Source organism: Haliaeetus albicilla, chromosome 29, assembly GCF_947461875.1.
Source record: "Haliaeetus albicilla chromosome 29, bHalAlb1.1, whole genome shotgun sequence".
NCBI classification, from domain to species: domain Eukaryota; kingdom Metazoa; phylum Chordata; class Aves; order Accipitriformes; family Accipitridae; genus Haliaeetus; species Haliaeetus albicilla.
In genome coordinates this window covers 5942259-5964985 of record NC_091511.1, presented here as the reverse complement: position 1 = coordinate 5964985, position 22727 = coordinate 5942259, and the positions used below count along the sequence as shown (strand labels likewise).

The 22727-nt window shown below is 63.1% G+C and overlaps 2 protein-coding genes and 1 long non-coding RNA gene across 3 annotated transcripts; 2 read left to right on the top strand and 1 right to left on the bottom strand.

The window, feature by feature from the left end:
* Nucleotides 1-483: 483 nt before the first annotated feature.
* On the top strand, nt 484-17790 carry TGM1 (transglutaminase 1). Its single transcript, XM_069773947.1, has 15 exons — nt 484-647; nt 2277-2502; nt 3789-3971; nt 4249-4518; nt 6931-7049; nt 7434-7541; nt 9349-9523; nt 9981-10119; nt 10361-10464; nt 10617-10705; nt 10791-10944; nt 12138-12416; nt 12517-12677; nt 12793-12929; nt 17323-17790. Exons 2-15 carry the CDS (start codon nt 2280-2282, stop codon nt 17558-17560), a joined length of 2379 nt encoding a protein of 792 aa, XP_069630048.1. The 5' UTR covers nt 484-647; nt 2277-2279; the 3' UTR covers nt 17561-17790.
* Nucleotides 17791-18889: 1099 nt separating this feature from the next.
* On the top strand, nt 18890-22028 carry TINF2 (TERF1 interacting nuclear factor 2). Its single transcript, XM_069774428.1, has 9 exons — nt 18890-19056; nt 19355-19526; nt 20377-20487; nt 20558-20725; nt 21075-21214; nt 21427-21526; nt 21673-21742; nt 21822-21877; nt 21973-22028. The coding sequence occupies exons 1-6, from the start codon at nt 19037-19039 to the stop codon at nt 21488-21490; spliced, it is 675 nt and encodes a 224-aa protein (XP_069630529.1). The 5' UTR covers nt 18890-19036; the 3' UTR covers nt 21491-21526; nt 21673-21742; nt 21822-21877; nt 21973-22028.
* LOC138682894 (uncharacterized) lies at nt 19507-20035 on the bottom strand. The gene is made up of 3 exons (XR_011322779.1): nt 19896-20035; nt 19800-19854; nt 19507-19595 (listed from the first exon to the last, which is right to left on the bottom strand). It is a non-coding gene; the product is annotated as an uncharacterized lncRNA (long non-coding RNA).
* Nucleotides 22029-22727: the final 699 nt, after the last annotated feature.

The following is a 22727-nucleotide window of genomic DNA, read 5'->3' as shown; positions in this document are numbered from 1 at the left end:
CACAGCCCCCCTGCCAGATAGTAAGCCAATGCCACCCCATAGTCCCCCTGCCACATAGTGAGCCGTTGCCCCACCCCATAGGCCCCCCTGCCACATAGTGAGCTGTTGCCCCTCCCCATGGGACCCCCTGCCAGATAGTGAGCCATCACCCCACCCCATAGGCCCCCCTGCCAGATTGTGAGCCATTGGCCCTCCCCAGTCCTCCTGCCACATAGTGAGCCATTCCCCACCCCATAGGCCCCCCTGCCACATTGTGAACCTTTGGCCCTCCCCATAGGCCCCCCTTGCAACATAGTGAGCCATTGCCTCTCCACAGCCCCCCTGCCAGATTGTGAGCCATTGCCCCTCCCCAGTCCTCCTGCCACATAGTGAGCCATTGGCCCTCCCCATAGACCCACCTGCCGCATAGTGAGCCATTGCCCCACCCCATGGGGCCCCCTGCCAGATAGTGATCCTCGAAGAGGAAGAGGACGTGCCCGGGCAACTGGGTCCCCCCCCGTTTGGACACCCCTCCCCCCAAAGTGTGGGGCAATAAGGGGGCGTGGTCTGTATGAGCCCCGCCCCTTCCTCCCAAGGTCACACCCCTTTCCCTAATTTACCGGCACCAGTGAGTGCAGGGCATTGGGAGTGCTGGGAGCCACTGGGAGGTACTGGGATGACTGGGAGAGGGGATTGGGGGGCACTAGGATGGGTGGAAGGGGTAACTGGGCAAACTGGGAGGAGTGAGAGGCCAAGGAGGGGGGAACTGGGTTTACTGGGAGCACTGGGAGGGGGTTACTGGGTAAACTGGGAGCACTGGGAGGGGTTAGTAGGGTTACCGGGAAGACTGGGAGGACTGGGGAGTCACTGGGAGCATTGGGAGGGGGGTACTGGGCAAACTGGGAGCACTGGAAGGAGTTAGGAGACTTACCAGGAGGACACAGAGGGGGTCACTGGGAGCATTGGGTGGGGGGTACTGGGCAGACTGGGAGCACTGGAAGGAGTTGGTAGACTTACCGGGAGGACACAGAGGGGGTCACTGGGAGCACTGGGAAGGGGTTACTGAAAAGATCATAAAGGGTTTACTGGGAGCACTGGGAGGGGGTTACTGGGGCTGCTGGAAGCACTAGAGGGGTAACTGGAAGCATTGGGGTTACTGGGAGCACGGGGACAGGTTAAGTGGGAGCCCTGTGGTTACCAAGAGTACTGGGAGGGGGTAACTGGGCTTATTGAGAGCGCTGGGGGGTTACTGGGAGCACTTGGGGGGGCTACTGGGAGCAGTGGGAGCACAGGAAGGGGGGAACTGGGCAGACTGGGGGAACTGGTCGGGCTGGGAGCACTCCCGGACGCCTTGGTCCCTGCCGCGGCGGGGGAGGAGGCAGTTTGGGGGGGGGAGCTGCTGAGGCAGGCCCGGGTGCCTGGGTCCTTCTGGCGTCAGGCTCGGGCGGGGCACTGGGACGGACTGGGAGGGAACTGGTCCATACTGGGACCCTGAGAGGGTGGTCTGGGCTGTGCTGGGGGGGAACTAGGACATTACTGGGCTGTACTGGGAGCCTGGGAGAGGTTATGGGGCTGTACTGGGAAGGACTGGGGGGGAACTGGGCCATACTGGGAGCCTGGGAGGGGTTACTGGGCCATAAAGGGACGGACTGGGGGACCTGGGCCATACTGGGAAGGGCTTGATGGCTTCAGTCAGTCATTCTAGGAGCTCTTACTGCTGTGTGGTGGTTCATTCTGGTTCCTACTGGTTTCTAATGGCTTATAATGGTCCCTATTTGTTTGTATGGCCTTATACCGGTCCATCCCAGTCTTACTGGTCATACTGGGAGGGGTCTGGAGGCTTTAAGGGCCCATGGAAGGTCTTACTGGCCTGTAGTGGTCTGTACTGGCATTTACTGTGTTGTAATGCCCTGCTTGGCTCTTCACTGGTTCATACTGGTTTTAAAAAGCTGCACTGCTCCGTACTGGTTTTCAATGAATGGTATTGGTTCATCCTGGTCTTACTGGTCATACTGGGAAGAGTTTGAAGGCATTAACGGACTATTCTGGAAGGTCTTAGCAGTTCGTGCTGGTTCCTACTGGTTTTCTGTCTCTTCTACCAGTCCATGTTGGTCTTTACGGGTCTGTACTGGTCTCTAATGAACCGTACTGGTCCATATCGACCTTACTGGCCATACTGGGAAGGGTTTGGAGGCATTAAGGGGCTGTTCCAGGAGCTCTGTAGCGCCCCGCACCCGTTCCTACCAAGCTTCCGCCGCTCCTTACTGGTCCAAACTGGTCTCACTGGTGCCCCGCAGGCGATGCCGGACGCCGACCCCCGTCTGGACCCAGGCCGCTGGGCGGCCGCCAGCTTCCGCCTGCGGGGGGGGGACCCTGCCCCCGCCCCTCGCCCCCGCCGGGGCTTCTGGCGTCGCCTGGGCGGCTGCTGCGGCTGCTGCGGCTGTTGCCGGCGAGGAACCGAGGACTGGGAACCCCCCCCCGGCGAGGTCCCGGGGCGCCGACCCCCCCAGCCCCTGCGGCCAGGTCAGTGCCGGGGCCGGGGGGGTGAACGGCGGCGGTTTCGGGGCTCCCCAGGGAGGGAAAAGGCGGTTTTGGAGCTCCTCGGGGAGGGAAAAGGCTGTCTTGGGGCTCCTCGGGGAGGGAAAGGGCGGTTTCGGGGCTCCCCAGGGAGGAAAAAGGTGGTTTCGGGCCTCCCCAGGGAGGGAAAAGGGCGGTTTCGGGCCTCCCCGGGGAGGGAAAAGGGCGGTTTTGGGGCTCCCCAGGGAGGGAAAAGGTGGTTTTGGGGCTCCCCAGGGAGGGAAAAGGTGGTTTCGGAGCTCCCCGGGAGGAAAAGGGCGGTTTTGGGGCTCCTCGGGGAGGGAAAAGGCTGTCTTGGGGCTCCTCGGGGAGGGGAAGGGCGGTTTCGGGGCTCCCCGGGGAGGGAAAAGGCTGTCTTGGGGCTCCTCAGGGAGGGAAAGGGCGGTTTCGGGGCTCCCCAGGGAGGAAAAGGGCAGTTTCAGGCCTCCCCAGGGAGGGAAAAGGCGGTTTTGGGGCTCCCCAGGGAGGGAAAGGGCGGTTTCGGAGCTCCCCGGGAGGAAAAGGGCGGTTTCGGGGCTCCCCGGGGAGGGAAAAGGCGGTTTCGGGGCTCCCCGGGGAGGGAAAAGGCGGTTTCGGGGCTCCCCAGGGAGGAAAAAGGGCGGTTTGGGGGCTCCCCGGGGAGGGAAAAGGGCGGTTTGGGGGCTCCCCGGGGAGGGAAAAGGGCGGTTTCGGGGCTCTCTGTGGAGGGAAAAGGCGGTTTCGGAGCTCCCTGGCAAGGGAAAAGGGTGGGTTTGGGCTCCCCAGGGAGGGAAAGGGGCAGTTTCAGGGCTCCCCAGGGAGGAAAAAGGGCAGTTTGGGGGCCCCTCAGTGAGGCAAAAGGGCAGTTTCGGGGCCCCCCCCCAGGCAGATGAGGAGCTGGGGGGGTGTCCCTCCCCTTCACCCCCCTGCTTTCTCTCCCCCTGTCCCCATTAGTGGAGAAAAAATACCAGTTCAGGGCTATGGCCAGGCTATCATGGGGAAGAAAAGGCAGTTTCAAGGCCCCCCTCCGCCCCAAGCTGCTTTTAAGGGTTTCATGCCCCCCCCCCAGGAAATTTAGGGGGTTTGGGGTCCCCCCTCCCAGCATTCCCCCCCGCTTTATCCCCCTGTTCCTGTTTTGGGGCCATTTCCAGGTCTACGGGGCTAAATGACAGTTTCAAGCCCCCCCCGGCAGGGTTTTCGGGGCCGTTTCGGGGGTTCTGGAGGTAGGATTCGCGCGGGGTTTTCACCACCCACCTGTCCCTTCCCTCCTCCAGGTCTATTGGCCCCCCGGGGGTTGGTGGTGGGCTCGTCGGCCAATCGGATCGCTCACCACACCTCCGAATTCGCCTCCCCCCGCCTGGTGGTGCGGCGGGGGCAACCTTTCGACCTGCGCGTCCTCCTGCCCCGGCCCTTCGACCCCGACGGCGGCGACAGCCTCTGCGTGGAGCTCACCCTCGGTGGGGGAGGGGTGTCAAAATGGGGGGGGGCTGGGGAGGGGGGAGGGGCAACCATCGCCCGGGACGTGATGATGTCACTCAGGAGGGGCGCTGACATCACCCAGGCTGCGGTGCCCTCGGCCTTGCCCGCCCTACCCACCCTCTCCGCAACCCCCGGCCAAAGGGCGCGATGGTATCACCCGGGGTGGGGTGACCTCGCCTGCCCAGGTGGTGACCTCACCTGCCCAGGTGATGACGTCACACCCCGGGGTGGGGGGGGTGATGTTGTCGCCCGCAGGCCCCAACCCACAGGTGGCGAAGGGGACCCACGTCCTCATCCCGTTGGGCGAAACCTCGGCCACTGGTTGGACAGCTGAGGAAGAGGAGCTAGAGGAGGGGGCGGAGCCCCCGGGAGGCCCCGCCCTCAACATCTGCCTCACGGCCCCGCCCGACGCTCCCATCGGCCGCTACCGCCTCAGCATCAAGACCCGCACGGGGGTGGGGGAGTATGCGGCTCCCTTCGACGACGCCAACGACTTCTTCCTCCTCTTCAACCCCTGGTGCCCTGGTGAGCCAGCCCCGTTTTGGGGCAAAAAACCCCGAGTTTGGGCAATTTGGGGGCTCCCCAGGGTGAGATTTGGCAGTTTCGGGGCTCCCCAGTCTCAATTTGGCAGTTTCGGGGCTCCCCAGGGTGAGATTTAGTGGTTTCAGGGCTCCCCAGTCTCAATTTGGCGGTTTTGGGGCTCCCCGGGGTGAGATTTGGCAGGTTTGGGGCTCCCCAGTCTCAATTTGGCGGTTTCGGGGCTCCCCGGGGTGAGATTTGGCAGGTTTGGGGCTCCCCAGTCTCAATTTGGCGGTTTCGGGGCTCCCCAGGGTGAGATTTGGCAGTTTTGGGGCTCCCCAGTCTCAATTTGGCAGTTTCGGGGCTCCCCGGGGTGAGATTTAGCGGTTTCAGGCCTCCCCAGTCTCAATTTGGCGGTTTTGGGGCTCCCCAGGGTGAGAATTGGCAGGTTTGGGGCTCCCCAGTCTCAATTTGGCAGTTTCGGGGCTCCCCAGGGTGAGATTTGGCAGGTTTGGGGCTCCCCAGTCTCAATTTGGCAGTTTCGGGGCTCCCCGGGGTGAGATTTGGCAGTTTTGGGGCTCCCCGGTCTCAATTTGGCGGTTTCGGGGCTCCCCGGGGTGAGATTTGGCAGGTTTGGGGCTCCCCAGTCTCAATTTGGCGGTTTCGGGGCTCCCCAGGGTGAGATTTGGCAGGTTTGGGGCTCCCCAGTCTCAATTTGGCAGTTTCGGGGCTCCCCGGGGTGAGATTTAGCGGTTTCAGGGCTCCCCAGTCTCAATTTGGCGGTTTTGGGGCTCCCCAGGGTGAGAATTGGCAGGTTTGGGGCTCCCCAGTCTCAATTTGGCAGTTTCGGGGCTCCCCAGGGTGAGATTTGGCAGGTTTGGGGCTCCCCAGTCTCAATTTGGTGGTTTTGGGGTTCCCCGGGGTGAGATTTGGCGGTTTTGGGGCTCCCCGGTCTCAATTTGGCGGTTTCGGGGCTCCCCAGGGTGAGATTTGGCAGGTTCGGGGCTCCCCAGTCTCAATTTGGTGGTTTTGGGGCTCCCCAGGGTGAGATTTAGCGGTTTCGGGGCTCCCCAGTCTCAATTTGGCGGTTTCGGGGCTCCCCAGGGTGAGATTTGGCAGGTTTGGGGCTCCCCAGTCTCAATTTGGCAGTTTCGGGGCTCCCCAGGGTGAGATTTGGCAGTTTCGGGGCTCCCCAGTCTCAATTTGGCAGTTTTGGGGCTCCCCGGGGTGAGATTTGGCAGGTTTGGGGCTCCCCAGTCTCAATTTGGTGGTTTTGGGGTTCCCCGGGATGAGATTTGGCGGTTTTGGGGCTCCCCAGTCTCAATTTGGCGGTTTCGGGGCTCCCCAGGGTGAGATTTGGCAGGTTTGGGGCTCCCCAGTCTCAATTTGGCAGTTTCGGGGCTCCCCGGGGTGAGATTTAGCGGTTTCAGGGCTCCCCAGTCTCAATTTGGCGGTTTTGGGGCTCCCCAGGGTGAGAATTGGCAGGTTTGGGGCTCCCCAGTCTCAATTTGGCAGTTTCGGGGCTCCCCAGGGTGAGATTTGGCAGGTTTGGGGCTCCCCAGTCTCAATTTGGTGGTTTTGGGGTTCCCCGGGGTGAGATTTGGCGGTTTTGGGGCTCCCCGGTCTCAATTTGGCGGTTTCGGGGCTCCCCAGGGTGAGATTTGGCAGGTTCGGGGCTCCCCAGTCTCAATTTGGTGGTTTTGGGGCTCCCCAGGGTGAGATTTGGCAGGTTTGGGGCTCCCCAGTCTCAATTTGGCAGTTTCGGGGCTCCCCAGGGTGAGATTTGGCAGTTTCGGGGCTCCCCAGTCTCAATTTGGCAGTTTTGGGGCTCCCCGGGGTGAGATTTGGCAGGTTTGGGGCTCCCCAGTCTCAATTTGGTGGTTTTGGGGTTCCCCGGGATGAGATTTGGCGGTTTTGGGGCTCCCCAGTCTCAATTTGGCGGTTTCGGGGCTCCCCAGGGTGAGATTTAGCGGTTTCGGGGCTCCCCAGTCTCAATTTGGCGGTTTCGGGGCTCCCCAGGGTGAGATTTGGCAGGTTTGGGGCTCCCCAGTCTCAATTTGGTGGTTTCGGGGCTCCCCAGTCTCAATTTGGCAGGTTTGGGGCTCCCCAGTCTCAATTTGGCAGTTTCGGGGCTCCCCAGGGTGAGATTTGGCAGGTTTGGGGCTCCCCAGTCTCAATTTGGCGGTTTCGGGGCTCCCCAGTCTCAATTTGGCAGTTTCAGGGCTCCCTGGGGTGAGATTTGGCAGTTTCGGGGCTCCCCAGTCTCAATTTGGCAGTTTCGGGGCTCCCCGGGGTGAGATTTGGCAGTTTCGGGATTCCTCAATCTCAATTTGGCAGTTGGGGGGTTCAAGGGGGGGGGGGGCTCAGGGGGAATTTAAGGACACAACCCTGATTTTGGGGCGCCCCCCCCCCCTCCAGACGACAACGTCTACATGGACAAAACGAGCGACCTTAACGAGTACGTCCTTAACGAGACGGGGCGCATCTTCTACGGCACCGAGGACCAGATCGCCGAGCGCTCCTGGAACTACGGGCAGGTACCCCCAAAAATGGGAGAATTCCCCCCCCCCCCAAAAAAAATTGGGGAGACCCTGAAATCCGTGCGGGAAATGGGGCGGGGGCAATTAAAATGCGGTGGGCACCCCAAAAATCGGTGGATATCCTAAAACGGGGGACCCTAAATTTGGGGGATACCCGAAACGCTATGGGGGGGGGTCCCTAAAATCATCATGGGGGTCCCCAAAACCACCAACGTGGGTGTTTCATAACTATAAGGGATCCCCGGAACAACACGGGGGGACCCCGAAACCGCTTTTTTTTTTTTTTTTTGAGAAGCGTTTTTTTTGAGAGGGGTGGGGGATTTTTGGGGTGGTTTGGAGGGATTTGGGGACCCCCGTGATTTTGGGGGGGGGGGTCCCCAGTTTGACGCAGGGGTGCTGGAGGCGTGTCTGTACATCCTGGATCGTCGGGGGATGCCCCACAGCGCCCGGGGGGACCCCATCATCGTGTCCCGCGTCGTCTCCGCCATGGTGGGTTTTTTTTGGGGTGAATTATGGGGGATTTGGGGTGAAGCGGGAAGGTGACTTAGAGGATTTGGGGGGGGGTTATGGGGGTTTTGGGGGCGCTCGAAGGGGGTTTGGGGGGGAAATGTGTTGGGGGGGATTATGGGTTTTCAGGTGGAATAGGGGTTTTGGGGGAGCACTATGGGGTTTGGGGGGGGCGTGGGGGGGTTTTGGGGTCCCCTGGGGGGTTTGGGGGTGAATTATGGGGGGTTTTGGGGTGAATTATGGGGGTTTGGGGTGAGTCGTGCAGGTTTTGTGCTGCTCTGAGGGGGCTTGGGGGAAAATACGGAGTTCTTGGGGGGGGCCGCTGTGGGGTTTTGGGGGGTTTCATTGGGTTTTGGGGGGGCGTCAATGGGGTTTGGGGGTTGTTTGGATTTTTGGGGGGGGTTCTGATGAGATTTTGGGGGGGTTCAGTGGGGGTCGGGTGGATTGCCACGGTGCTTTTGAGGTCGTTTGAGGCTTTTCTGTTGACTTTGGGGGGAGATCGTTGGGTTTTTGGGGGGGCGTTCCGATGACTTTGGGGGGGTCGTTGGGTTTTGGGGCATCTCCACGGGGTTTGGGGGTTCTTTGGATTTTTTGGGGGGGTCTGATGAGATTTTTGGGGGTTGGGTGGATTGCCACGGTGCTTTTGAGGTCATCTGAGGCTTTTCTGATGACTTTGGGGGGAGATCGTTGGGTTTTGGGGGGGCGTTCCAATGACTTTGGGGGGGGGTTGTTGGGTTTTGGGGCATCTCCATGGGGTTTGGGGGTTCTTTGGATTTTTTGGGGGGGTCTGATGAGATTTTTGGGGGTCGGGTGGATTGCCACGGTGCTTTTGAGGTCGTTTGAGGCTTTTCTGTTGACTTTGGGGGGAGATCGTTGGGTTTTGGGGGGGCGTTCCGATGACTTTGGGGGGGGGTCGTTGGGTTTTGGGGCATCTCCATGGGGTTTGGGGGTTCTTTGGATTTTTTGGGGGGGGTCTGATGAGATTTTTGGGGGTCGGGTGGATTGCCACGGTGCTTTTGAGGTCGTTCAAGGCTTTTCTGATGACTTTGGGGGGAGATCGTTGGGTTTTGGGGGGGCGTTCCGATTACTTTGGGGGGGGTCGTTGCGTTTTTGGGGCATCTCCATGGGGTTTGGGGGTTCTTTGGATTTTTTGGGGGGGTCTGATGAGATTTTTGGGGGTCGGGTGGATTGCCACGGTGCTTTTGAGGTCATCTGAGGCTTTCTGATGACTTTGGGGGGAGATCGTTGGGTTTTGGGGGGGGCGTTCCGATGACTTGGGGGGGTCGTTGGGTTTTGGGGCATCTCCACGGGGTTTGGGGGTTCTTTGGATTTTTTGGGGGGGTCTGATGAGATTTTGGGGGGTCGGGTGGATTGCCACGGTGCTTTTGAGGTCATCTGAGGCTTTTCTGATGACTTTGGGGGGAGATCGTTGGGTTTTTGGGGGGGCGTTCCGATGACTTGGGGGGGAGCTCGTTGGGTTTTTGGGGCATCTCCATGGGGGTTTGGGGGGTTCTTTGAGCTCTTTGGTGGGTTCCGATGACATTTTGGGGGGTCTTGATGGGGTTCAGGGGGGGCCGCCTCACGACTTTGGGAGTTTTTGGGGGGCTCTGTTGATTTTCGGCGTTACCTGCAGATTTTCCTTGGGGGGTTCCGACGGCGTTTTGGGGGTTCCAACGACTTTTTGAAACATCTTGGGCGGGCGGTTCCCAGGTTCTCCATTTTTTTGGGGTGTGGGTGGGGGGAGGAGGAGTTCCACCCTCTCCCCGCCCGACTTTTTGGGGTCCCCCAGGTGAACTCGTTGGACGATAACGGGGTACTGGTGGGCAACTGGACGGGGGACTACGCCCAGGGCACCAACCCCTCGGCTTGGGCCGGTTCCGTCGACATCCTCCGCGCCTACCACGGCACCGGTGCCCCAGTCCGCTACGGCCAGTGCTGGGTCTTTGCCGGAGTCATGACCACCGGTACGTCACTGGTTCATACTGGTCCGGCCCTGGTGTAGACTGGAGAGGGGTGTGGGAAGGGCTGGATGCCTCCAGGAGCTGCTAGAAAGTGGATGGGGTCACTGTAAGGGAGGGAAATTGGGCATAAGGTGTTAAATTTCCTACTGGTCTATACTGGTTGATACTGGTCTGGCGCAGGTTGATACTGGGAGGTGCTCTGGGGTGCTTGGGGAGCTCCTGGGAGGCACGCGACGGCAGGCTGGAGCCTCTAGTATGGGGAAAAGCGAAGCCTAAGTAGTGTTTTTGGTACTGGTTTATACTGGTTTAACCCAGTTAGAGACTGGTTTGTACCGGGAGGGGGTCCAGGGTGCCCCAAGAACCACTGGAAGGCAGATGGGAACGCCCCACAGGGAGACAAGTCAACCCCGAGCAAGAGGCTTTGATAAGGGTTTGTACTGGTTTGTACTGGTGCCCCCAGTGCTGCGGTGCCTGGGCCTCCCCACCCGCACGGTCACCAACTACAACTCGGCCCACGACACCGACGTCTCCCTCACCACCGACATCTACTTCGACGAGAACATGCGGCCCCTGGAGCGCCTCAACACCGACTCCGTCTGGTACCGCTTTATACTGGTTTATACTGGTTTATACTGGTTTGGGGCAGAAGTCATTGGAAGAGGGTGCCAGGAGGTGGTTTGGGGGCTGGGGGGGAGCGGGAGGTGAGAACAGCCGAGGTAGGGGCCAGGAGGCTCGTCCTCGGCCATTTTGGTGCGTATTGGTTTAAATTGGTATGTACTGGTCTACGGCCCCGCACGTGGGTCTGTGCTGGTCCATACTGGTTTATACTGGGCCGCGCAGGAACTTCCACGTGTGGAACGACTGCTGGATGAAGCGCCCCGACCTCCCCGATGGCTACGACGGGTGGCAGATCGTCGACGCCACCCCCCAGGAGACCAGCAGCGGTACCGGTTTATACTGGTCTATACTGGGAGGCACTGGGAGGAAGCCCGGGGGTGCCGGTTTGCGGCCAGCGGGAGAGGGCAGAGCCGCTCGGTGGCCTAGAATGGCCCCTACTGGTCCTTACTGGTTTATACTGGTAACGCCCCCCCCGCAGGGCTGTTCTGCTGCGGGCCGTGCTCGGTGACGGCGGTGAAGAACGGCGAGGTCTACCTCAAGTACGACACGCCCTTCGTCTTCGCTGAGGTAGGGGGCGGGGCTTACCCCCCGGTGGGCGTGGCTCCGCGCGGGTGGGCGTGGCCTATTCTAATGAGGTGGGGCGTGTCCTCAGGTGAACAGCGACAAGGTCTACTGGCAGCGGCAGCCCAACGGCTCCTTCGCGGTGGTGCACGTGGAGGAAGGCGCCATCGGGCGCCGCATCAGCACCCTGGGGCCGGGATCCGGCGCCCGATTGGACATCACCCACCAATACAAGCACCCCGAGGGTGAGACCCCGCCCCCCGACGCCCCTTGACCCCGTAGCTCTTGACCCCCCCCCCACCCAACGACCCTTGAGCCTGTCATCGCTCACCCTGAGCCCTGAGGGTTGATCCTTGGCCCGTTGACCCATGACCCTCGACCTGTTGACCCGAGACCCCGACCCTTGGCCCCCCGACCCCATAACCTGTGCCCTTTGACCCCCCGAGGCCTGCAACCCATGGGCCCTTGACCCCATAACCCTTGACCCATTGACCTGAGACCCACGTTGCCATGACCGTGACCCCACAACCCCTGACCTTGTCGTTCTTAACCCCAAATATTGACCCCTTGACCCCGTAACCCTTGACCTGTTGACCCGAGACCCTGACCCTCATCCCCGACCCCATAACCCCTTCCCTTTGACCCCCAAACCCAACACCCCTTGACCCCAAGACCTCATAACCCTTGACCCGTTGACCTGAGACCCACGTTGCCATGACCGTGACCCCACAACCCCTGACCTTGTCGTTCTTAACCCCAAATATTGACCCCTTGACCCCGTAACCCTTGACCTGTTGACCCGAGACCCTGACCCTCATCCCCGACCCCATAACCCCTTCCCTTTGACCCCCAAACCCAACACCCCTTGACCCCAAGACCTCATAACCCTTGACCCGTTGACCTGAGACCCACGTTGCCATGACCGTGACCCCACAACCCCTGACCTTGTCGTTCTTAACCCCAAATATTGACCCCTTGACCCCATAACCCTTGACCTGTTGACCCGCGACCCTGACCCTTGTCCCCGACCCCATAACCCCTTCCCTTTGACCCCCAAACCCAACACCCCTTGACCCCAAGACCTCGTAACCCTTGACCCGTTGACCTGAGACCCACGTTGCCATGACCATGACCCCACAACCCTTGACCTCATCATTCCCAACCCCAAATATTGACCCCTTGACCCCGCAACCCTTGACCTGCTGACCCAAGACCCCTGACCCTCACCCCTGACCCCGTAACCCCTTCCCTTTGACCCCCAAACCCAACACCCCTTGACCCCAAGACCCCATAACCCTTGACCCGTTGACCTAAGACCCAACAACCCAACCCATGACCGCCAACCCCTCCGTCCCACCCCATGACCCTTGACCCAGCGACCCCGTGGCCTAACTTCAACCTACGCCCCCTTGACCCTTGACCTCCGACCCCCCCGCAGGCTCGGAGGAGGAGCGCCACGCCGTCTCCACCGCCACCTCCCACGGCTCCCGCCCCCGCAACCGGGGGTCTCCGTCATCCGGGGAAGTAACGGTGACGGTAGGGGCGGGGCCGGCGGTGGCAGGGGCGGAGCTGGAGCTGCGGGCGGTGGCCCGCAACGAAGGGGCGGAGCCTCGGACGCTCCGCCTCCGCCTGTCCCTCTCCGCCGTCCGCTACACCGGGGTCTCCGGAACCCCTTTCCGGCAAGAGCAACACCGGCGCGCCGTGCCACCGGGGCAGGGTGAGACGTCGACGCCGCGCGTCCCGTCGGTGCCGATTCCGCTCCGGGTGCCGGCGTTTCCGATGTCACTTCCCGTGTCCCGCCCTTTTCCCCAAACCAGAGGAGACGGTGACGATGACGGTGACCTACGCCGAGTACGGACCCCACGTCGGCGACCAGGACGCGCTGAAGCTGACGGCGGCCGGAGTCGTGGAAGAAACGGGGCAAGTGGTGGCCAAGGAATTGCGGGTCCGGCTGCACGCGCCGGAGCTCACCCTGACGGTACGGCCGGATTCCCGGAATGCGTCGTGTCCCTCGGATCTCCGGATGCCGGGACGCGTCCCACGCGGATTCCCGGATTTCCCCTCGCCGACGTCTCGGTTCTCTCTCGCGGCAGCTGTTGGCCCCGGCGGTGGTGGGGCAGGAGACGCCGGTGCAGGTGGTTTTCCAGAATCCGCTGCCGGAGACCTTGAGCGGAGCCACCCTACGGATGGAGGGAGCCGGGATTTCCTGCCCCAAGCCCTTCCAGATGGGGTGAGGATCCTGGAATGTCGGGGGGGAGGCTAGGAATTTGGGGAAGGGCAGGGATTCAGGGAGGGAATCAGGAATTCCAGGGGGTCCCAGGAATTTGGGGGGTCCCAGGAATTTGGAGGATCCCAGGAATTTGGAGGATCCCAGGAATTCAGGAGGATCCCAGGAATTTGGGGGTCCCAGGAATTTGGGGGTCCCAGGAATTCAGGGGGAGACCCAGGAATTCAGGAGGGTCCCAGGAATTTGGGGGGTCCCAGGAATTCAGGGGGACACCCAGGAATTCAGGAGGGTCCCAGGAATTTGGGGAGAAACCCAGGAATTTGGGGGGTCCCAGGAATTTGGAAAGGTCCCAGGAATTCAGGAGGGTCCCAGGAATTTGGGGAGAAACCCAGGAATTTGGGGGGTCCCAGGAATTTGGAAAGGTCCCAGGAATTCGGGGAGGGACCCTGGAATTCGGGGGGAGACCCTGGAATTCAGGAGGGTCCCAGGAATTTGGGGAGAGACCCAGCAATTTGGGGGGGCCCAGGAATTTGGAAAGGTCCCAGGAATTCAGGAGGGTCCCAGGAATTCAGGAGGGTCCCAGGAATTTGGGTGTCCCAGGAATTCCGGGAGGGACCCAGGAATTCAGGAGGGACCCAGGAATTTGGAGAGAGACCCAGCAATTCGGGGGGAGACCCTGGAATTCGGGGGCACCCAGGAATTTGGAAAGGTCCCAGGAATTTGGGGAGGCCCAGGAATTCAGGAGGGTCTCAGGAATTTGGAAGAGTCCCAGGAATTTGGGGCGAGACCCAGGAATTTGGGGGGTCCCAGGAATTTGGGGGTCCCAGGAATTCGGGGAGGGACCCAGGAATTCGGGAGGGACCCAGGAATTTGGAGAGAGACCCAGCAATTTGGGGGGTCCCAGGAATTCGGGGGGAGACCCTGGAATTCGGGAGGACACAGGAATTTGGGGGGTCCCAGGAATTCAGGAGGGTCCCAGGAATTCAGGAGGGTCCCAGGAATTCGGGGAGGGTCCCAGGAATTCAGGAGGGTCCCAGAAATTTGGGGGGCCCCAGGAATTTGGGTGTCCCAGGAATTCCGGGAGGGACCCAGGAATTCAGGGGGAGACCCAGGAATTCAGGAGGGTCCCAGGAATTTGGGGAGAGACCCAGGAATTTGAAAGGTCCCAGGAATTTGGGGAGATGCAGGAATTCAGGAGGTTCCCAGGAATTCAGGAGGGTCCCAGAAATTTGGGTGTCCCAGGAATTCAGGGAGGGACCCAGGAATTCAGGAGGGACCCAGGAATTTGGAGAGAGACCCTGGAATTCGGGGGCACCCAGGAATTTGGAAAGGTCCCAGGAATTTGGGGAGGCCCAGGAATTCAGGAGGGTCTCAGGAATTTGGAAGAGTCCCAGGAATTTGGGGGGGAACCAGGAATTCGGAAGGGAACCAGGAATTCGGGGAGGGACACAGGAATTCGGAAGGGTCCCAGGAATTTGGGGAGGGATGCAGGAATTTGGGGGGTCCCAGGATTTTGGGGGGACACACAGGAATTCAGGGAGGGACCCAGGAATTTGGGGAGAGACCCAGAAATTTGGGGAGAGACCCAGGAATTCAGGAGGGTCCCAGGAATTCGGGGAGAGACCCAGGAATTTGGGGGGTCCCAGGAATTTGGGGAGAGACCCAGGAGTTCGAGGGGGACTCAGGAATTCAGAAGGGTCCCAGGAATTTGGGGGACCCAGGAATTCAGGAGAGTCTCAGGATTTTGGGGAGGGAATCAGGAATTTGGGAGGTTCCCAGGAATTTGGGAGGGTCCCAGGAATTCAGAGAGGGACCCAGGAATTTGGAAGGGTCCCAGGAATTCACGGAGGGAACCAGGAATTTGAGGGGGTCCCAGGAATTTGGGAGGGACCTAGGAAGTCAGGAGGGTCCCAGGAATTCGGGAGGATTCCAGGAATTTGGGGGTCCCAGGAATTCAAGGGGGACACAAGAATTTGGAAGGGACCCAGGAATCTGGGGGGGTCCCAGGAGTTCAGGAGGGTCCCAGGAATTTGGGGAGGGAATCAGGAATTTGGGGGGGGGCGGGGGCGCAGGAATTTGGGAGGGACCTAGGAAGTCAGGAGGGTCCCAGGAATTCGGGAGGGATCCAGGAATTTGGGGGGGTCCCAGGATTTTGGGGGGAGACCCAGGAATTTGGAAGGGTCCCAGGAATTCGGGACGGTCCCAGGAATTTGGGGGTCCCAGGAATTCAGGGAGGGACCCAGGAATTCGGGGAGAGACCCAGGAATTTGGGGGGGTCCCAGGAATTTGGGGAGAGACCCAGCAATTTGGGGGGGCCCAGGAATTTGGAAAGGTCCCAGGAATTCAGGAGGGTCCCAGGAATTCAGGAGGGTCTCAGGAATTTGGGGGTCCCAGGAATTTGGGAGAAGACCCAGGAATTCAGGGGGGACCCAGGAATTTGGGGAGAGACCCAGAAATTTGGGGGGTCCCAGAAATTTGGGCGGGTCCCAGGAATTTGGGGGGTCCCAGGAATTTGGAAAGGTCCCAGGAATTCAGGAGGGTCCCAGGAATTCAGGAGGGTCTCAGGAATTTGGGGGTCCCAGGAATTTGGGAGAAGACCCAGGAATTCAGGGGGGACCCAGGAATTTGGGGAGAGACCCAGAAATTTGGGGGGTCCCAGAAATTTGGGCGGGTCCCAGGAATTTGGGGGGTCCCAGGAATTTGGGGGTCCCAGGAATTCAGGAGGGTCTCAGGAATTTGGGGGTCCCAGGAATTTGGGAGAAGACCCAGGAATTCAGGGGGGACCCAGGAATTTGGAGAGAGACCCAGAAATTTGGGGGGTCCCAGAAATTTGGGCGGGTCCCAGGAATTTGGGGGGTCCCAGGAATTTGGAAAGGTCCCAGGAATTCAGGAGGGTCCCAGGAATTCAGGAGGGTCTCAGGAATTTGGGGGTCCCAGGAATTTGGGAGAAGACCCAGGAATTCAGGGGGGACCCAGGAATTTGGGGAGAGACCCAGAAATTTGGGGGGTCCCAGAAATTTGGGCGGGTCCCAGGAATTTGGGGGGTCCCAGGAATTTGGAAAGGTCCCAGGAATTCAGGAGGGTCCCAGGAATTCAGGAGGGTCTCAGGAATTTGGGGGTCCCAGGAATTTGGGAGAAGACCCAGGAATTCAGGGGGGACCCAGGAATTTGGGGAGAGACCCAGAAATTTGGGGGGTCCCAGAAATTTGGGCGGGTCCCAGGAATTTGGGGGGTCCCAGGAATTTGGGGGTCCCAGGAATTCAGGAGGGTCTCAGGAATTTGGGGGTCCCAGGAATTTGGGAGAAGACCCAGGAATTCAGGGGGGACCCAGGAATTTGGAGAGAGACCCAGAAATTTGGGGGGTCCCAGAAATTTGGGCGGGTCCCAGGAATTTGGGGGGTCCCAGGAATTTGGAAAGGTCCCAGGAATTCAGGAGGGTCCCAGGAATTCAGGAGGGTCTCAGGAATTTGGGGGTCCCAGGAATTTGGGAGAAGACCCAGGAATTCAGGGGGGACCCAGGAATTTGGGGAGAGACCCAGAAATTTGGGGGGTCCCAGAAATTTGGGCGGGTCCCAGGAATTTGGGGGGTCCCAGGAATTTGGAAAGGTCCCAGGAATTCAGGAGGGTCCCAGGAATTCAGGAGGGTCTCAGGAATTTGGGGGTCCCAGGAATTTGGGAGAAGACCCAGGAATTCAGGGGGGACCCAGGAATTTGGGGAGAGACCCAGAAATTTGGGCGGGTCCCAGAAATTTGGGCGGGTCCCAGGAATTTGGGGGGTCCCAGGAATTTGGGGGTCCCAGGAATTCAGGGAAGGTCCCAGGAATTCAGGAGGGTCTCAGGAATTTGGGGGTCCCAGGAATTTGGGAGAAGACCCAGGAATTCAGGGGGGACCCAGGAATTTGGGGAGAGACCCAGAAATTTGGGGGGTCCCAGAAATTTGGGCGGGTCCCAGGAATTTGGGGGGTCCCAGGAATTTGGAAAGGTCCCAGGAATTCAGGAGGGTCCCAGGAATTCAGGAGGGTCTCAGGAATTTGGGGGTCCCAGGAATTTGGGAGAAGACCCAGGAATTCGGGGGGACCCAGGAATTTGGAGAGAGACCCAGAAATTTGGGGGGTCCCAGAAATTTGGGCGGGTCCCAGAAATTTGGGCGGGTCCCAGGAATTTGGGGGGTCCCAGGAATTTGGGCAGGTCCCAGGAATTCAGGGGGAGGATTCCCGGGAATTCTGGGTGGGGGGGAGGATCCCAGTTGGCCAAACCGGGGGCACCCAGCGAGCGGGTGACGGGACCACCCGCTGTGGGCGACCTGGGGTGGGGTCGGGGATTTTTTTTTTGGGGGGGGGGGGTGGGGTGGGTCACGTGGGCGACCCCGCCCGTGACCCCGCGACCCCTCCGCCAGGTCGGTGGGGGCGGGGCAGACGGTGCGGCTGCGCCAGGCCGTGGTCCCGCTGCGCCCGGGGCGCCGGCGGTTGGTGGCGGCGCTGGAGAGTCCCCAGCTCGGGCCCCTCCACGGCGTCCTCCAGCTCGACGTCGCTCCCGCTCCCGCTGGGAGCACTGGGAGCACTGGGAGCCCCCCCCGGCGCCCGCGACGCGGCCGGCGTCGGGCGCCTCCCCCCGCCGGGAGCACCGGGGGGTGACGGGGAGGGCGCTGGGAAGGCGTGGAGGGGGGACCGGGGGCACTGGGAGGATGACTGGGAGCACTGGGGCCACATTTGGGCTCGACTGGGAGCACTGGGAGGGCGTGGAGGGGGGACTGGGGGCACTGCGAGAGGGACTGGGGGCGCTGGGAGGGGGACTGGGGGCGCTGGGAGGATGACTGGGAGCGCTGGGGCCACATTTGGGCTCGACTGGGAGCACTGGGAGGGCGTGGGGGGGGTACTGGGGGCACTGCGAGAGGGACTGGGAGCACTGGGAGGGGGACTGGGAGCACTGGGAGTGGGACTGGGGGCGCTGGGAGGGGGACTGGGGGCGCTGGGAGGATGACTGGGAGCACTGGGGCCACATTTGGGCTCAACTGGGAGAACTGGGAGGGCGTGGAGGGGGTACTGGGGGCACTGGGAGAGGGACTGGGGGCACTGGGAGGATGACTGGGAGCACTGGGAGGGGGACTGGGGGCGCTGGGAGGGGGACTGGGGGCGCTGGGAGGATGACTGGGAGCACTGGGAGGGGGACTGGGGGCGCTGGGAGGGGGACTGGGGGCGCTGGGAGGATGACTGGGAGCACTGGGAGGGGGACTGGGGGCGCTGGGAGGGGGACTGGGGGCGCTGGGAGGATGACTGGGAGCACTGGGAGGGGGACTGGGGGCGCTGGGAGGGGGACTGGGGGCGCTGGGAGGATGACTGGGAGCACTGGGAGGGGGACTGGGGGCGCTGGGAGGGGGACTGGGGGCGCTGGGAGGATGACTGGGAGCACTGGGAGGGGGACTGGGGGCGCTGGGAGGGTGACTGGGAGCGCTGGGCCCAGGTTTGGGGGTTACTGGGAATGCTGGAGGGATGTGGAGGGGAGACTGGGAGCACTGGGAGCAGGTTTGTGGGCCACTGGGCACACTGGGAGGACTGGGAGGGGTTACCTGGAGCACTGGGACTGGGTTTGGGCTGTACTGGGAGCACTGGGAGCACTGGGAGCGGGTTTGGGCTGTACTGGGAGCACTGGGAGCACTGGGAGCGCCCTGCCAGTGCGCCCATTTCCCCTCTTTCGCCCTAAACTACCCCAATGACGTCATCGAGCCTCCGCCCCGCCTCACGTGACGTCACCCCCACCCTTCCCCGCCCCCCTCTCTCCACGTCGTCAATAAAGCTCCGTGACGAAAAAAGCGGCTCCGTGACGTCAGGGCGGAGGGGGGCGGTGCCGCGCGCGCGGGGGTGGGGGCGGGAAGAGGCGGGGCAGCGCGGGGGGAAGTGACGACACAAAGGGGCGGGGAGAGCGCGTGGCGATTGGTCGCGGCGGCGGGGGGCGGGGCCGGGCTTTGAAAGCGCGGCTCGGCGGCGCGCTGACGTCACTTCCGCCGCGGCGGCCACGCGGAGCCGCCGCCGCCGCCGCCGCCGCCGTCCCGGTGCCGCCGGTGCCGCCGCGTTGCCCCCGCTCCCGGAAGTGACGAACCCGCCTCACGCAACATGGGCGGAAGTGACGTCAGGTGAGCGGCGCGGGGACGGGGGGAGGGAGGAGAGCGGGCGGGGCGGGGCGTTGGGGGGGCGGCGCTTCCGGGTTGGGAGGGGCGTGGTCCAGCTGGTGGGCGGGGCCCGGAAGAGGGGTGGGGCGGGACTACGAAGCCGGGGGTGGGGCGGGGGGCGTGGCTTCGCGGGGGGGGCGTATCTCCAGGCGGGGGGGTGTGGCTCCAGGCGGGGGGGGTGTGGCTCCAGGCCCGGGGGCGGGGTCTGCCCGCCGGGGTGGGCGGAGCCCCGCCAGTGACCCCGCCCCCCTGCCGCCCCCAGCCCGGGCGTGTCCCTGCGGGTGGCGCTGGCGGGGGCGTGGCACGTGGTGCGTGGGCGGAGCCTGGGCCAGTTCCCGCGGGTGCTGGGGCTGCTGGAGGCCGTGGGGCGGGCGGCCCCCGCCGCCGTCCGCTTCCGACACGGCGCCCGCCTGCGCCTCGGCCTGCAGGCCGCCGTGAGTATGCCCCGACGCCCCTCCCCTTCCCGGCCGCCGCCCTCCCGAGGTGGCCGCCGCCCCGCCCACCTCCCCTCCGCGCCTCCCAAGATGGCCACCGCCCCGCCCGCCTCCCTCCGTGCCTCCCGAGATGGCCGCCGCCCCGCCCACCTCCCCTCCGCGCCTCCCAAGATGGCCGCCGCCCCGCCAACCTCCCCTCCGTGCCTCCCAAGATGGCCGCCGCCCCGCCAACCTCCCCTGCACACCTCCCAAGATGGCCACCGCCACGCCCACCTCCCCTCCGCGCCTCCCAAGATGGCTGCCAGCCCCACCCACCTGCCCTCCACACCTCCCAAGATGGCCACCGCCACGCCCAGCTTCCCTCCGCACCTCCCAAGATGGCTGCCAGCCCTGCCCACCTCCCCTCCGCGCCTCCCAAGATGGCCGCCACCACACCCAACTTCCCTCTGTGCCTCCCAAGATGGCTGCCAGCCCCACCCACCTCTCCTCTGCGCCTCCCAAGATGGCCGCCATCCATCCCCCCGCCCACCAAGATGGCCACCACACCCCACCCACCACCCTTCCCATCATGCCCCCCGGTGGCGGCCATCTTGCCAGGGCCGGCGGCCATCTTCCCATCATGCCCCGGGAGCTGGCGGCCATCTTCCCCAGGTTCCCCACGGTGGCGGCCATCTTGCCAGGGCCGGCGGCCATCCTCCCCGACTTCCCCGTAGTGGCGGCCATCTTGCCATGCTCCCCCCGCTCCCGGCAGCCACATCGTCGCCCCCCCTCCCCTCCCCGCCGGCGGCCATCTTCCCCGCCCCCGCCGGCGGCCATCTTCCCCGCCCCCGGCGGCCATCTTCCCCCGCAGGTGGTGGTGCAGATGCTGCAGGAGGCCCAGCCCGACGGGAAGATCTTCGACGCCGTCGATTCCTTCTTCCCCGAGGGGGACGCGCCGCCGGCGGCCGGCCACGCCCAGGCCGTGAGTGACAGGGCGGGGCGCGAGGGGCGGGGACCCCGCCCTCGCGCCCCGCCCTGACCCCGCCCTCCAGACCCCCCAGGAGCTGGCGATGGTGGGGGAGGCGCAGGAGAGCTTCCGCGACTTGGTGCTGGCGCTGCTGGCGGACCGCGGGCGGCGGGCGGCTTACCTGCAGGTACCTTTCCCCAGTTGCTCCCCAGTGCCTCCCAGTTGCTCCCCAGTGCCTCCCAGTAGCTCCCCAGTGCCTCCCAGTTGCCGCCAGCGACCCCCAGGTTGCCTCCCAGCGCCTCCCGCTGACGGCCCGGTCCCCTCGGCGCCTTCCCAGTAGCCTGCCGGCGCTCCCCAGTCCCTCCCGCTTCCCCGCAACGCCCCTCCCAGTTTGCCCAAAGCGCCCTCCCATTACATCCCAGTGCCTCCCAGTCCCCACCCGAACCCCTCCCAGTAGGTCCCGAGCGCCCCGGGGGTCTCCCAGGGGACATCCCAGTTTATCCCAGTAACCCCCGAAAGCCTCCCAGTCCCTCCTAGGGACCCCTTGCCCCCCCCAGTCCCTCCCGCTGGGTCCCCAGGGGGTTGCTCCCAGTGCCTCCCAGTGCCTCCCAGTGCCTCCCAGTATCCCCAGGGCCCGGCGAGGCAGGAGTACGGGGAGCCGTTCCTGCAGGCGCTCGAGCACCTTTTCTACGAGTACCTGCAGCGCCTGGAGAGCGCCCTGCCCCCCCCCGACCTGCGGCAGGTGGGCGGGGTCGGGGGGGTGGGTGGGGCCTCGAGGGGTGGGGCCTGCGGAGGGGGCGGGGCTTCCGAGTGACGGAAAGGGCTTAGGGGCAGTGCGTAATGGGAGGAGCGCCGAAGGGGGTGGGGCTTGGGGGGGGAGGGTGGGGGTTTGCCCAAAGGGGGTGGAGCCTTGTCTCGGTCCCACCCCCTGACCCCGCCCCGTCCCCCTTTCAGCTCCACGAGGCGGTGTGGAGGCACGCCCCTCCCAGACTCCGCCCCTCTAACCTGCCAATCCTGAGCCGGTATTTGGCGGACATGGGCCACGCCCACTGCGGTAGGTGGGGCTTAGCGCAAGGGGTGGGGCTTAACGAAAGGGGCGGGGCTTGGCACCGTGGGGGTTGGGCCTAAGGACAAGGGGCGTGGCTTTGGCTGGAGGGTGTGGACCCAGAAGCCCCGCCTAACTCGAAGCCCCGCCCCCAGGTCCTGTGCCCCGCCCCCTGACCGCCGCTGCCCGGATGCCTGGGTCCCTCTGCCAGGACCCGCCCACTCGGTGAGGTGCCACGCCCCCCTTCCCTCCCCACTAAGCTCCGCCCCTTTCCCCTCATTGCCTCTGGCTCCACCCCCTGCAGGCTAAGGTCCCGCCCAGGCCGCCGGAAGCTCCTCCCTCTCAAGGCCCCACCCTTAAGTGAGTATCGAGGGGTGGGGCCTCAAGCCCCACCCCGGGGTGGGACCCAAGTGCCCGGGCCCCGCCCTGACCCCTCCCTCCCTCCCCCCCCGCAGATTTCGCCGATGACATCATCAGCGACTCGGAGGACGACAGTTACCCGCGCAGAAAGGTGGGGCGGCTGGGGGGAGGGGGCAATTAGCGGTCTGGGGGGGGAGTAATTAGTGACGGGAGGGGTTAATTAGTGACCGGGGAGGCTTAATTAGTGACCGAGCGTGGGGCAATTAGGGGAGGCGGGCGGTTAATTCCCCTTTTTCTCCTCCAGGCCCGAGCCCTGCCCATCTCCCGCCGCGCCCTGCCCCGCCCCGGTGAGTGCCCCACCCTTAATTACCCCCTTAATTAACCCTGATGTTAATTATCCCCCCCCCCATGCTGCCCCTAGGACTCTGCCAAATAATGAGCCATAGGGATTGCTCTGCTGCCACATTGTGGGTTAGCCCCGCCCCCTTCCCCTTGTGGCTCTGCCCCCTGCCATCCTATTGGTCCGTTCTATCCATGCTCACACCCCATTGGTCCCCCTGTATTCCAGTGGTTCCACCCATCCTTCCTATTGCCCTCAATGGGGCCATGCCATGTCCTGGATGGGGAGGGGGGGGGAATGTAGAAGGGGCCAATAGGCTTCTAGGAGGGAAGGAGGTGGCCAATGGGAGCGCGGCAGGGGTGGGGGGGGCGGGCCGCGGGGTATGATGGGATTGAGTCTCTAAAAGTTTAAATTTGGGAGAAAAAATGCCATTTTTCGCCTGCGTCTGCCACCCCCAAACCCCGCGGTGGTCCGCTCCGGCGGCAGGGGCGGGCCTTGCTCGCCGATGAT